The 14,627-nt window shown below is 37.6% G+C and overlaps 1 protein-coding gene across 7 annotated transcripts in view; it reads left to right on the forward strand.

Moving 5' to 3' along the window:
* Positions 1-856: 856 nt before the first annotated feature.
* CFAP69 (cilia and flagella associated protein 69) overlaps positions 857-14,627 on the forward strand; it is a 58,486-nt gene continuing 44,715 nt past the window's right edge. For 4 of the 7 annotated variants that reach the window (XM_046670562.1, XM_046670560.1, XM_046670561.1 and 1 more), the window contains exons 1-5: positions 857-1,182; positions 6,475-6,534; positions 8,615-8,680; positions 10,993-11,102; positions 13,620-13,696. In XM_046670562.1, the coding sequence (XP_046526518.1) occupies positions 1,063-1,182; positions 6,475-6,534; positions 8,615-8,680; positions 10,993-11,102; positions 13,620-13,696 (433 nt within the window). In that variant the 5' untranslated portion in view covers positions 857-1,062. Of the gene's footprint in view, positions 1,183-6,474; positions 6,535-8,614; positions 8,681-10,992; positions 11,103-13,619; positions 13,697-13,882; positions 13,921-14,627 lie in introns of those variants that run through there. The other 3 variants (XM_046670564.1, XM_046670565.1, XM_046670566.1) reach the window with 3 other exon arrangements.

Raw genomic sequence — 14,627 nt, forward strand, 5'->3', positions numbered from 1 at the left:
ATTCTACAAAAGAGAAGAGAAACCTTGAAAAGTGAATTGTCATTATTTTCATGGAGTTTGTTATGTGCAATTTTTAAGTCCCTAAATTTTATAGAAGATATAAAAACACATTAAATCTTGAAGAATTTCTGGAGGTTAAAAAAAAGATTAAAATGTTCAAAGGATTTTTAATAAGTTTTCAAAGCCATAGTGTTTGTAATGATTGTCTTACTAATGATTTTCATGAGAAGCTTCCCATTAAAATCTTGACCTCAGGATACAATGGTTAGATAACACAGTAATAATAAAGATGAAGATATTCTTGACCATTTACTGGGTGCTTATTATGTGCCAAGCACCACTTTACAAAATTATCATCTCATTCAATCCTTTTACAGCAATTCTATTTTACAGATGAGAAAAGTGGGGCTTCCAGGGGTTAACTTGCTTTAGATTCAATGATTTGACTCAAAAACTTTCTAACATTGTGTACAATGACTTGTTTGTTTATTTAACTGTCTGGTAGGACCACTAAAGTAGAGAAGCGGTAAAAGGCTGTATCCATCCATCGTCCACCACTCATGCATCCCGCAGCCACCCCCTCATCCCTCCACTCACTCATGCCTGTTTTAAGAAGGCCCAGCGCAAGCCACCAAGCCTGAAACACACATTCCGCCAAGGTAGCACTCCACTGCTACGTACCGAGGTCGTCTTCTCCAGCTTTCCTCTGGCGAGCAAGCAAACCCACCCACTTTGAGCGTAGTGGAGCAAATTAGGTTTTCGGGTAGTTTGGATTCCCGGGTTTCCGTAGGAGCCCGCGCTTCTGCAGCCTCTGGCCCCGCCCCTAGCAACGCACTGGCTCCGTTAACAACTGGCCGGCAGGCAGACGCCGAGGTCCGCGGGTGGGCTGTGGCTGCACGATGCGGGTAGCGTCGTGGTGGCCGAGGCCACGGCCGGACCTTTCGCGACTCTAGCGGCTCTCAGGCGGCCTTCTCTTCTCGTTGGCGGGGCCCCTTTGGTCCCTCGGCTGCGGGCACAGTGTAGGACAGGAGGGCCTCCCACCCCTCACTCTACGCCGCAGCCATGTCAACAAGAGAGGCCGCCGCCACGACCGAGGCCCAGGAACCGGGCAGCAGGATCAAATCCAGCAGCCCTCGCCAAATCCCGGTGGTCGGAGTGGTGACCGAGGACGAGGAGGCGCAAGTACGGGCTGCCGCCGGTGCTTTGGGGAGGGAGGAGGAGGGAGGGAGGAGCGTGAGATGTGGGCGGGGATGGGGCCTGGGGGCAGCGAGGACGGAAATGGGGGCCAGAGTAGAAACGAGGGGAGCCCGCGGGACAGCCGTTCCAAGCGCAGAGCTGATCCCCCGAGAACTGCGCCGCCTGCGATGAGGGTTGGCTGTCGTCATCCAGGCTGTCTGGGGAGTCATGCCTCGTGGTCCTCCCGGACCGTCCCACTAAACTGCGTAGACGACGCTTGCGGCTCCTCTTCGAAAAGTCTGACCACGACCGGCCCGGGGAGGGCGGGGGGGTCAGGGGCAGGAATGATTCTTAGCGAAAACCTGTATTTGATGAGTACTTTGTTTGCATTGGGCTTTTATATGTAGATCCCTGCTATCAAGTGATGTTTTTGATATAGGCGCAACTTCTCCCGTGTTTAAATATGCTGCTACTAAAATCTGCACCCAGAGGGGACAAAAACTTTGTTAGAATTAGAAACTAAGCATCGTTTTTATATGAAATTAGAAGCTAGTTTATGTGGTGGTTGGGCAAGAATTGGGAGAGAATAAAATTGATTGGTTTTATTCTTGTATTTGTTTTTGAGTTTACTTCTGTTATGAGTAGAAAATTAATTCTTTCAAGTTGATCTGTTGAGAAGTTTCACTTGGGAACCCTCACTTGGATCTCCCTTCGTGGCGGGGGTGTTTAGAAAATTCAAGTTGGTTGTTTCATACTAGGGTTCCATTGCCCCTATCCAAGGAGCCAGGATCGTGCCCTAAAACGTGAATTCTGTGCTCGGCCTCCTCACTCTAATGGTGTGCGGCCAATGGGAATTCCTGTTGAGGCTTCGCAAGTCTCTGGCTGCGTCAGGAACCCTGTCGCCTGCGTCCTCATCTCGGAGCCTTGGAGAGTTCCTTGGGAGGGGCCAGTTGACTGGGGACCTCTTCTACGTGGGAATAGGGTTGAGCTCTCTGAGGACGGTCAGACATTTACACGTTAACCAGCAGAGCAACAGCACTTTTGCATGAGGAGGAGCAGGTATTAGGGTAATTTACCTAATCGGTTTTGTGGAAGTGTTCCAACCCAGGCGGGAAGAACTCTGAGGAACAGCAGCCCCGCGCTCCCAGGGCTGCAAGGGGGCTCAACGCTACCGCTGTTCTCCCAGGCACAGGGCAAAACTGAGAAGTAGGTGGATTTGGTATCTGATGGCTCTCATTCTTCCTTTACTTGGTGTAAAAAAAAAAGTGGGGAGAGGAGACACGGTTAAATACGAGTCAGGCAAGCATGGGTTAAAAAGAAAAAAGGGAAAATACTTTTAACAGGTTATTACCAAAATAGGCCACAACATACCAAGTAAAGCAAGACACGAATTCCAGTGTATGTATGCATGTATTTTCTCTCTTCCCTTTTCCCTTTCTTTCTTTTTTTCTTTCATTATTACCTCTCTTTCCAGGGCCAGGAATTCTCTTCCAGTTTGTATTAATTAAAGTTCCTATCTTGTTAATAACTACTTAAGGAGTATTTACATTTTTTAAAGTACTGAAGAAAAGGGCAGTTTCTACCAAAAGAAATGAAATAGAATGGAAACTTTTTAGAGCTGAGAGAAATCTTAGTGATCAATGAGCCGTCTTGTTTTTTGTTTGTAGTTACTTTTACCAGTGAGGACCCTAGCGCCATAAAAAGTTGACTTACAGTTGCTCAGTTTCTTTACTCATAAAGTGGGGTTTAGTGCTCTTTGCTATAATTAAAATGATAACCTTTTAGACCTCTACCTTAGGCCAGTAGAGGAAAGACCTTTGGAACTCTAAATGTTTCCAGTCCTTTCAAACCTTTCCACATTGCAACCTCCTCCTTTGCCTACACTTGACAGACAGTATATCCTAGCGGCTAACAGAGAGTGTGAAGTCTATCTCAATTCATTAAGGCAGCTCCATCATACGCTTGAAATCACAAAGTACATTGTTTGTCTTTATCTATTTCCTATTTATTTTAATGTTGTTCCCCTCATTCTAGAGAATGCCCAAGCCCTTTAGAGCAGTGCTTCTCAACTTTAATGTGCTTTTAGAGTACCTGGGGATCGTATTCAAATGCAGAATCTGATTCTCTCGGTCTGGGGTGGAGCCCGGGATTCTGCTTTTCTAACAGGTTTCCAGGTGATGCCATTGCTACCGCTTGGAGGACCCCATTTCCCCCTCTCAGTAGCAATGCTTAGTGTATTACAGCTGCAGTATGGTATGACAGTGCTGCAGTTTCACAACAACTAGCTCCTGGAAAGCTGGAGGAGATAGTTTCATGTGGATTCAGATCATAAAACAAAATAAACAAGAACAACAATAAAATTCCCACCTTCCGTCCCCCAAGCCAGATGATGTGGTAAAAAAACAAGGAGCACCAAATGGGGCTTTAAAGGAACTATTTGCTCTCCTTTCCTGTCACCACAATGCCTCAGTTAGTCCTGGATTACTGTCACACCCATCTAATCAGCCCCTTGGTTCACACTTCTCTTCCGAATCTATTTTCCTTAGACATCACTTTATCATCGTCCTTCCTCCCCCTGAGACTCACCCCTCTTTCCCTGTAGTTTCTTATTGCTTACCTCACCTAACATAATTACATTGGCCAAATAACTGAACATGTCTAGGCCTGTTCCTGTTTCTATAAAACTAGCCTGTAACAGATGAATGTTCCCCAAACCTAGGTGACTATCACAGTCATCTGAAGAGCTTTTTAAAAACTGTTCATAATTGGGCCCTATCCCTATGATTGAGATCTACTCAATTGCAACCCCTAGTGTGGATCCTAGGACTCTTAAAAAGCTCCCTCAAGTGATTTTTACCCTCAAAACCATTGAACTAGATGATGTCCAAGGTCTCTGTCATCCCTAAAGTGTCTCAGCTCCACTTCTTGTCCTGTTTTCAAGGTTTTCTAATGCACAATCCATACTTTATGTGTATCGTACACTCTGCTTAGTGTCGCCTCCATGAAGGCAGAAACCTTACCTGTTGTTTTTTCTGTAGTGTCCCCCAGTATTCCCCAGTAGCACCCAGCACAATACCTGGTACACAGGAGGTAACGTTATAAATTTATTGAATGAATGCCTTCCCCTGTTTTCTGAATTTAAATCTTACCCTACCTTCAGATCCTACCTCTCCAACATAAGTACTCCTCTAGTAGGAAGCACTTCCCCTTTATTTTCACTCTCACAGATCTTTTTCTCATAAATGGGTATAGTCCTAGGCTGAGTCACACAATTTCTCACCTAATTATCACTCATGTTGGTCACTGTTAGATTTGTCTAACTCTTATCTCTCCCACTAGAATATGGATTCCTTAAGTGTAGGAAATATATGCCTTTCTCCTCCTCTACTCTGAGCTCAGAGTGTTACTGAACCTCAGGTGGGTTTGCTCACCCATCAAGCAGCAAGCCAATCTCTGATGCTGGGTAGAGTGGGAGAAAGTAGGAATTTTATTGCAAAGCACTGAGCAAGGAGAACGGGCAGCTAAGGAGTAATCCTGAACTCCCTGAAAAGCTACAAGCAAGAGTTTTTGTTTGGAGTTTTAGGGGAGCGGAGAGCATGTGGCCTTGGAGGCTGAAGTTTTAAGACTCCTCTCTGCAGATGTGACTGTCTTTCATGTTTCTTCATGGGTTGCATGTACAAATTCAGGAGGGTTCTATGTGTTGCACGTGGTGGGTTTTTAGTCTGTGATGTCTAAAGTTTACAATCCGTCATTTTAGCTTGTCAATACTCTTGCAGCGATGCTCAGTCAGGCAGGGGACTGTCAGCAAGCTGCTCTCTCTTATCAGAGGTCCTCCTGCTGTCCTGCAAAACAAGCTCAGAAACTTTGATCATTTTGTTTCCCACGTTAATCTTGTGGGTACAAGGCACAGTTCACCCTAATTCAGGAAAATTTTAACTCCTTTGTCTTCAGTTTTAAGAGTAGAAATTTAAGTCCTTATATGTAGCTTACAAAAGCCTTCTGTGTTTTAGCCACGCTGGAGATTTTGTGTATTTTATTCAATACCATGTCTTCAGCTCCTAGAACAATGCCTGAAACACTGTAGGGACCCAGTAAATATTTGTAGCAAAATATGTAATTGTGATTAGTTGACTTGCATAGGTATCATGGCCGAGCTTCCTTGCCCAAATTTGCTCTCCCTCTGAGAGCCTATGAGAACCTCCACAATCTTCTAGCTGATATCACATCCAGCCATTGTCTGTAATACTGCCGTGGACTGTGTCCTTAAAATTGCCTACCTCAGTTTTGGAGTAATTACTAGAAATAACCTCTGTGGTCAATTGAGGAGTCAGGCAGGGAACTCAGATGCAAAGAACCAGTGTTCCTGCATCAGACAGACCAGCTAGCCAATTTACTAGCTATGTGACCTTAATAAATTAGGTCTCAGGGCCTCAGTGTCATCAACAGGGGTAATAATAATACCTTTATATGGAAGATTTGAGGATTAATTGAGATATAAAGTGCCAGACACATAAAAAGACCACAATAAATGTTAGTTCCTTTCCCTATAACTAAGTATCAAATAAGCAGGATTTCCCCCTTTGAAATGTCCCTTGGTAAGGTGGGAAAATAAGTTCATCCTATAACTTGAAGTAAGTGGAGGTCTAATTTTCTTCAAAGCAGTTTGTTAAACTTTTGGTCTTAAAAGATTTTGTTAAATGTTTTTACAATTTCTCCATAAACATCCTATGATGATAATAACAGCACTTATTTTGATATTTACATGTGTATGTTCTCTTTTGCTTCTGTACTCTGCTTTGTGATCTCATTTACCCAAACTCTTCTAATTTTTACTTTAAGCCTATGATTTAGAAATCTCTGCCCCAAATTTAACTGGTCTCCAGCCTCAACACGAGCCTCCTCCTCCAGCATTCTCTGTCTCAGCAAATGGTGCCACAACTTAGATAATTCCTCAGGCTGAGGAATTATCCTCACCTTGTTCTTCTCTTTCCCAGCAAATCAAATCACTCAATAGTTCCTGCTGGTTCTACCTCCTTGATGTTTTCCATTCCATTCACTGTTGTCTATCCTAGTTGCTGCTACTTTGGTCAAAGTCTGAAGTTACTGTTGTTGTTGTTTTTTTACTCCAAAATTTATTTACTCCTATAAATTCTCATCTGCTTTTCATTCTCCCTTCATTATCTTTTTGTCATAAGATATTTTTAAGTTGTCAAGAGACAATATCATATAAAAATAGTGTATTTGGTGGGATTCCTTGGTTATCATGATATAGAATGCTAAGAGTTGTCTGTTTTGTAGCGTACTTTCAAGCCTATGGACCTAAATCGTGTCATCAGACTCCTTGAGGAAACTGATAAAGTGAGTAAGCTTTGAGAGAAAATTTCTCTGCTATATCACTTATAAATTGTTATTTCCCTGAAAGATAACACATATTACCCTAAATTAAGTCTCATTTCTCTCCTTTCATTGAAACTGTTTCAAATAATATACGTCTTACATCTAACGACTGTTTAAATTTAGTATGAATATATTTAACTCATAGGGAAGTTTGAGGAGAATAGATTTGGTTTTGTGGCATGGACAAATCCATGGTGGATATAAACAGAAGGAATCATAATAGAGGAAAAAGAGTCATCTAGTCTCAGTTAATTGCCTGTTACCAAGTAGGATATGGGGAGTGAGGGTAGAAAAAGTGCATCATGATGTACTACTTAAGATTTTCTGGGCCAGCCCCAGTGGCCCAGTGGTTAAATTCAGTGTGGTTAAATTCAGCAGCCTGGGTTTGGTTCCCGGGTGCAGATCTACACCACTCGTCAGTGGCCGGGCTCTGGTGGCAGCCCACATACAAAATAGAGGAAGACTGGCAACAGATGTTAGCTCAGGGTGAATCTTTCTCAGCAAAAAAAAAGATTTCCGATATGAAATCAAGATATATACATATACACACACTCATACATACTCATAAGTAATTTATTTTGAGAGAAATCTTATATAGAAAGTAATGGAAATAAAATTATTTCAGACACAAACCTCAAAATTGAGAGTTTAGGCATTGGGAGAAAGGATAATAAATGCATATATACACCTGCTCATACACCACACTCTCCTGATATTATCTAAGAATTGCCTGAACGCCTAAAAGCCAACACACACTATTGAAGTACACAAAATGAAGGAGAGTGCTTATTTTTAATATCTAGAAAATGAGTTGACCAGGTAAAGCCAATCAAAACAAAATAATGTCCTGTGATTAGTACACACAAAAATTTAGTCATTGTTTTAAGATTTTTTTAGTCTCTAAATTTTTACATAGAGAAAGAAGAAAAAACAATAAGAATAATGTCTCTATAAGAATATTTTATCTTTTGCTGCCTGTGTTTGTTTTGAAAGTTATTTCTTAATTGTGACTGTATCTGCATGTTTTTGAAAAAGAGAATCCAACTACATAGAGCTCCTACTAGCTGGTGAGTAAGGGTAGCCCAAAAAAAGAAGTATAGAAAATGCTACAGCTTGTCATGAACAATTTAAGAAGATTAAAAGACGGAAGTGATTTGGTCATGAAAACACATCACTGTGTAGAGTTTTGTTGGAATTGGCTGAAGATATTTGGTTTGCACCAAAATACTGTGCATATTGTAGAGGTTAAAAATACAATTTCTGGAGTCAGATTGCCAAATTTGATTCTTAATACTGCCGCTTATTACCTGTTTGATTTTGGACAAATTATTTAGTGTTGCAGCTTGAGTTTCCTCTTCTGGAAAAGAGGGATAATAACAGTACTTTCCTAACAGAGTTGTTTTGGAGATTAATGAAATGATGTGTCTATATAGCGCCTAAATGGTACACGGCATAGAAAAATCCTCAACATATTTCAAGTACTGTTAATATTATTTCTGGAAACAGTTACTGCTTTTATATTAACCTGGTCTTTATTCTCAATTTCCTAATCACATTTATTTATTTATTTATTTATTTATTTATTTATTTATTTATTTTTGGTGAGGAAGATTGGCCCTGAGCTAACATCTATTGCCAATCTGCCTCTTTTTTTTTTCTCCCCACAGTCCCAGTACATAGTTGTATATCCTAGTTGTAGGTCATTTTAGTTCTCCTGTGTGGGATGCCACCACAGCATGGCCTGATGAGTGGTGTATAGGTCCGTGCCCAGGATCTGAACTGACAAACCCCTGGCTGCCAAAGCAGAGCATGCAAACTTAACCACTCAGACACAGGGCCAGCCCCTCTAATCTAATTTAAATGGTAGTTTATTTTTATCATCTTTGTTTCAGGAAACATTTGTAATGCTTACATTATAATATGATAATTGAAGAATTACTTGATAATCTTAATGTGTCTGCTTTCTTTTTATATCAAAGAAAATTGTTAAAATCTCAACATTTAATAGCACAAAATAACTAAAATAAATAATTTGTTTTAGGATGATTTAGAAGAAAAGCAAATTAAATCTGTCAAGAAACTCATGGAGTGTTATCAGAATGGATTTGTATCCTTTACATATATTGTATCTTTGTTTCATTTACACTAAAATGGGAGAATTTCTATTAGAAAATATATTAGTTTCCTACTTCATCTGTAACAAATTACCACAAACTTAGTGCCTTAAAACAACATACATTTTTTGTCTTATAATCCTGGAGGTCAGGAGTCTAAAATCAGCCTCACTGGGCTAAAGTCAAGATGTTAGCAGGGGTGGTTCCTTCTGAAGGCTCTAGGGGAGAATGCGTTTCCTTGCGTTTCTCAGCTTCTAGAGGCAGCCTGCATTCCTTGGCTCATGGCCACTTCCTTGAAGTAGCATCATTCTCTCCTCTGCTTCTGTCGGCACATGTCCTTCTCTGATCCTCTCCTTCCTCTCTCTTTCCCTTATAAGGACCTGTGATTACATTGGGTCTGTCTGGATAATCTAGGATAACTGTCTGATCTCAAGATTTTTAACTTAATCCCATCTGAAAAGCCCCTTTGCTCTATAAGGTAAAATATTCACAAGTTCTAGGGATTAACATGTGGACATCTTTGGGCAGGCCATCCTTCTGTCTACCGTGGAAAATAGCTAACATTTTGTGTTTTTTATAAAATTATATTTTTTGTTCACCAGAGAATATAAAATTGAAGAAATAGTATAGTGCAGTTAGCTCTGTGCAGGTAATGTCAGTTTCTATAGACTCAGAGAGACAGTGGGGCAATAATTAGGAGGGCCAAGTCAGTCTTGTTTCTACCAATTTACTTGAGCATTTGCACTGCTGATAAGCTTTTTAACTTCTCCACCCTTATAAAATAGGAATAACCACACCTCATGAGGTTGTTAGGAAGACTAGATAAGATAATGTACATGCACGTGCATTATAATCTGCAAAACGTTGTATAAATATAAGATATTATCCCCACTGAATATACCACCCTGATCAGAATATATGGAAACCAGTGTGTCTCAAAACTGTCTACACGTTAAGAACCACTTTGTTGTTAGGTCGTTGTTATTTTTTTAACCTTTGCATATATATGCTGTTGTGAAATGAAATAAAACTGTCATAGGAAACTCACTTTCTGTTGGTCATCTTGCCACACACAGACTAGTAACATACAATTCCAGATCTGGCAATTGTCCATAGACCACACTTTCGGTAGTGTTGATCTAAACAATTTCCGACAGTTGTCCGGCGTGGTCTGAAGATGATGTCAGTCTCTAATATTAGCTTGTTCCAGTGTTTAAAAACATCTTAGGCCTCCCATTCAGGGAAATGTGTCTTATAACTCTAACTCTTTTCTTACCTTATTTTAGCCTTGTTTGACATGGATTTGTTGGGTCAGTCAGTTACCTGAGGGCTTGTGGATATCAAGCACTATTTACTGGTAGCCAAGAAAATATAGTAGCAAGTGATTCTTTTCCTCTCTTAACCTGATACATCAACACCTCCATTATTTTTTCTTCTTTAGGTTAGAGAGTTGGTGGCAAATGGCTCTATCTCTGAATGCCTCTAGTAGGCTGTATAGAGGTTGTAAAACGTAAAGCAAAGATAAGTTAAAGAAGTATCTTGGTCACTTCTCTAGGAAGTTAACAGAGGTTTGTACTTCTAATATTCCTAGCTTGCCCATCTTTTCCTAAGAAGCGCCTAGAAAGAGACTAGAAGTGATCAGATTCAACCAAGAAGTGCGAGTCACAACTACCGTGTTCCCTTAGCTGTAAAACAAAATCTATGAAACTTGTTTAGGTACCAGTTGGGTTTTTAAAATGGGTAAAATAAAAGGTACTTTTACCTAAAGATCTAGAGAGGGCACATTTTGCTTTCATACTAGTTTTAAATGAAAATCTCAACCAATTTAAATCTTAAAAACAAGAAAATGCATCTGACTAATGTTAGTAAAGTAATTCAGAAAAGTAAGGTAGGTTTGGGTTGGCTACTACGGAGCAATGTACGTTTTGTATGTGGGTGGGTGGGGAAGAAGGATATAATTGAGCCATTAAGTTAATTTTTTTCAATGTGTTATTACTCATTGCCAGTAGTAAGTTATTGATCAATTGAATCTGTGGTGTAGTAGTTGGTAATCAAATTCTAAAGGTGTGGGGAGAGGAGAAAAAAATATTTTGAGTAAGAGATTACTGAGACAAAAATTAAATAATATTCCCCCCCAAAATATGGTTCTGTTTTCTTCTTTGGACTTCAAAATTAGTATAGTTAAAACAGTGTCAACCACATTTACGAAATAGAATGCTATAGACTTTCTTGACAGAAGTGCTATAAAGAATATGTTAATAAAAATATTAATCTTAGTTTTATTTCTTAACTAAAAATATTACAGCCCCTAAGGGATTTAGCACAGATATTTAAAATTCTGAATCTGTGTGCAGGAAAAATTGAAAACCAACCTCGTTTTATAGAATCTGCATATAATATCTTAAAATTATGTGGGTAAGTTGTTTTTTTAACTTTATTTTACATTAGGACGCAGTATTTTGTTATGTTTTATTTTGCGTTACAAAGATACCATGCAGTATGGTGTAGCAAAGTGATACAGAACTCAGAAAACTTTACTTGCTCACTTGATTCCAGCAGTTGGTGTTTCAAAGGTAGTCAATTTTATTGTAGTCTGAGATTGCTAGCCACAAGAGATTAAACTGTAAATATATTAAAATGTCTTCTCATGATAAGTTGCTCTCAAGTGAATAAGTGTGAGAAGAAACCAAGACATCATAATATTTTTAGAGAATCCTTGAGAAAACTTGTGGACAATACTTAATAGTTTCAGTCTAATTTTTTTTTCTCTCTCTTTAGAAAATTTCTCTCAAAGATATATTGGGTTCTATGTCATATTTTATTTGATTTTCCAAATTTGAATGAAGACTAAATGTCACCAGTTATTTTTGGTATATATTTTTAAAAATGTAAATTAGAGGTCAGAATTATAAAATTAATATGTGCCATCCTCTGTACTATTTTTTTCTCCTATATTTTGGGGGAAACTAGGAATCTCTTCTGCTTCCTTGCTGCCACATAGTGACTAACCAAGATATATATTAAAATATCTCTTTTTAGTTTTCAATATAATATAGTTAATTTCTAAAAGTAGAAATAAACATTTCTGACAATTTAACCTTCTAAACCTTTCTACCAATTAAACTTTTAAATAGTGTGTTTCTTTTAATATACAAATAATAATATTAATAAGACTATGTATACATAGTAGGTTTTAACTCTCCACTTTTAGATTTAGCAGCAATAATATTTAATATTTTATAATACTAACATTTAATTTTTTGACTGAAAAAATAGTCAAAAGTAATTTATTGAATACCTTTACCATGCTTTACTTTTTAATAGAGACCATGAAAAATGAAATAAATGATTGCTCTCATGCCTTCAAGGAATGTTACTGTGCTAATTGGAAATTCCTATTATATTGACGTGAGATTATGTTACATAAAACACTTTCAGATTTTGAGTGTGTGCAAGTCCTAGAACACCACATTCATAAGCATTACTTTCAACATCAGCTCCTGCAGAGCTCCAGCAAGAGCTGGTTCTCTCTGAAGGCTGTGACTGAAGCTTTCATTGGATAACAGGACAACTCTCTTGAATTAGACTCTTCACTTTCCCTCGTATTTCATAATTATTCACATTATTTAAATTTTTTCTACTTTCCTAATTTCTGCTTTCATCCTGCATTTCTCCATACCTCACCCTCACTTGATTCTCTTTTCAAGACATTCTTGGGAGATAAAAACATTGAAAATAAAATAAAACCTTTCTGTTTGGGCCTTTAAGTAGTACGTTTTTCTCATTGCATGAGAAGTATAATACTTATTTTTTTCATAACCTTTTTGGAGGAAAGCTTTTCTGATGATTTATCTTTAGGTTGTTTCCTTTGGTAGAAAAGGAAAAAGTTGAGGACAAGAAGAACTAGTTTTAGAGTTTTTTACTTTAGAGATCCAATAATGAGCTGGATAACAAGTAATAAGTTATTTGTTTCAAATGAAAAATTCTATTTGTTCATTCAGAAATGAACCTTTTCATAGCCTGCCTTTGAAATATCTTTCAATTCCAATTGACCTATATATATATACTACATCCACATTATAGTTCTAAATGCTATTTTTCAACCACTTGTTTTTTTCTTGAAAAAAACGAATTAAAAGTCCTATATATAGGATATATTATACTTTAAATAGCACAGGAAGTTCAAATTTTGAACTTATGAAATGCCAAAATAGTTTATATTTTGTATTTAAGAAATTACTTTCTCTCTCCTTTGACATTTAGAACTAATGACCCTGATTCAAGTGCTCCATCTTTTATGATTTGTAAATAAATAATTTTCAAATCACTTTGCTTATAGTAGTTGTGAAATATGATTCCAATATAGTTAATATTTGTTAACTTGAATTCCTTAGTGTCTCAAAAAGTATATCTGTTATTTTGTGGATGATAACTGATCCAGTTAATAAGGAAAAGGTCTCTGACCTTTAAGAACAAAATAGGCCATTGATCTATTAATTGGAATTTCAAAAACTTTAGAAAAAGCCCTTGAACAGCTTTTAAATTACAGATAAGCCTAGATCTGTCATTTTTGTCATATTATCCAGTATCTTCCTAATTTTAATAGAAGTACAGCTCTAATCCATTATTATTTTACCCTCAGAGAAAAAGAGCTTCTTATGGGTTTTTTTTTATTCAGTGTTACAAGATGGCTTTCTTAACTCTTGCCTTTTATGTCCATCTGTCTTCATTTTTACAAATCTATTTTATTTTCTTTTTGGTTAGTTAGTTAGAAACAAATTTGTTTTGAAAGTTGTCATTTGCCAGGGCCAAAGAATAGGATATTATCCTCATTTTATTCTTTAGAAAGGAAATTTTCCCCTACTTTGCAAATGATGCTTCAATTAAGGACTTCATTAAGTATAATTCGTACATTCTTCATTCTTATTGAAGCTTGCCATTTTTGAAAAAGAAAGCATCAGATGAAATAACCTATGCTGAAGATACTGCTAATTCAATTGCACTACTGGGTAAGTTAAGATTTCCTTAAGATAGAGGGGTGTAACATACAACAGGCCCTACTGATAAGAAAGAAATGTCTCCTTCACTAAGTTTCACTAAGAGTACTTCTCCAAATCTAGGCTCTTTACTTGTTTTCTGGTTGGAAATTAATCATAGTATGCTTGGTGATAATTTTTGTATTGTTTTCCACTCAGGTGTTTCGTGATACCAACAAGATTCTGTGTTCCTTAAGGTATAAGGACTGGCAGATACTTCTTTCCACTTATTTATCTTGATGTTAGTCAGTTCGATGAAATGTTTGTTAACGTTTTTTGTAAATGAGAAGTACGTGTCCCTTTCTTTCAGTAATTATAAAAATGCCTCCAACTTTGAACTCTAATAATTGCTAGAATCTAATTAATTGCTATAATCATTGAGAGCCAAATTGTTGATTAAATAAAATAAAAAATCCAAAATTTTAAGTAAAATCATAAAATGGTAGAACATTAAGAACTTTAGCATAACATGCATAAAGATGCAGGTGCCTATGTTTTATGTACAAAAATATCAAGAAATATCATAAACAAGCAAGCATTTGTACTTGGGTTATTGCTCAATTTTCTAGAGAAAGAAAATAATAATTTCCTAGGAAATGAGATCAGTCAAACACTAGCTTCTTTAATCAGCCCTTGAGACATGACAGCATGTTCCCAAAAGAAATCCTACATTAAACTTATTAATTTAGGTCTTTGTACAGGGGAAATAAAAGATACACAGTTGGCCCAACAAATAAAAATAAATAGTTACTGAATAGTTATGTTCCGAGAATTATACTTCATATTGAAAGATGTTAGAGACTCAACTGGAATAAGTAAAAAGCATTTTTTAATTTTTAACATAGACACTAACCCTTTTATATCTAAATAATTTTCATAGTCTTCAATTGTAGATACTTTGGGA

The sequence above is a fragment of the Equus quagga genome, chromosome 8, assembly GCF_021613505.1.
Source record: "Equus quagga isolate Etosha38 chromosome 8, UCLA_HA_Equagga_1.0, whole genome shotgun sequence".
Taxonomy (NCBI): Eukaryota; Metazoa; Chordata; class Mammalia; order Perissodactyla; family Equidae; genus Equus; species Equus quagga.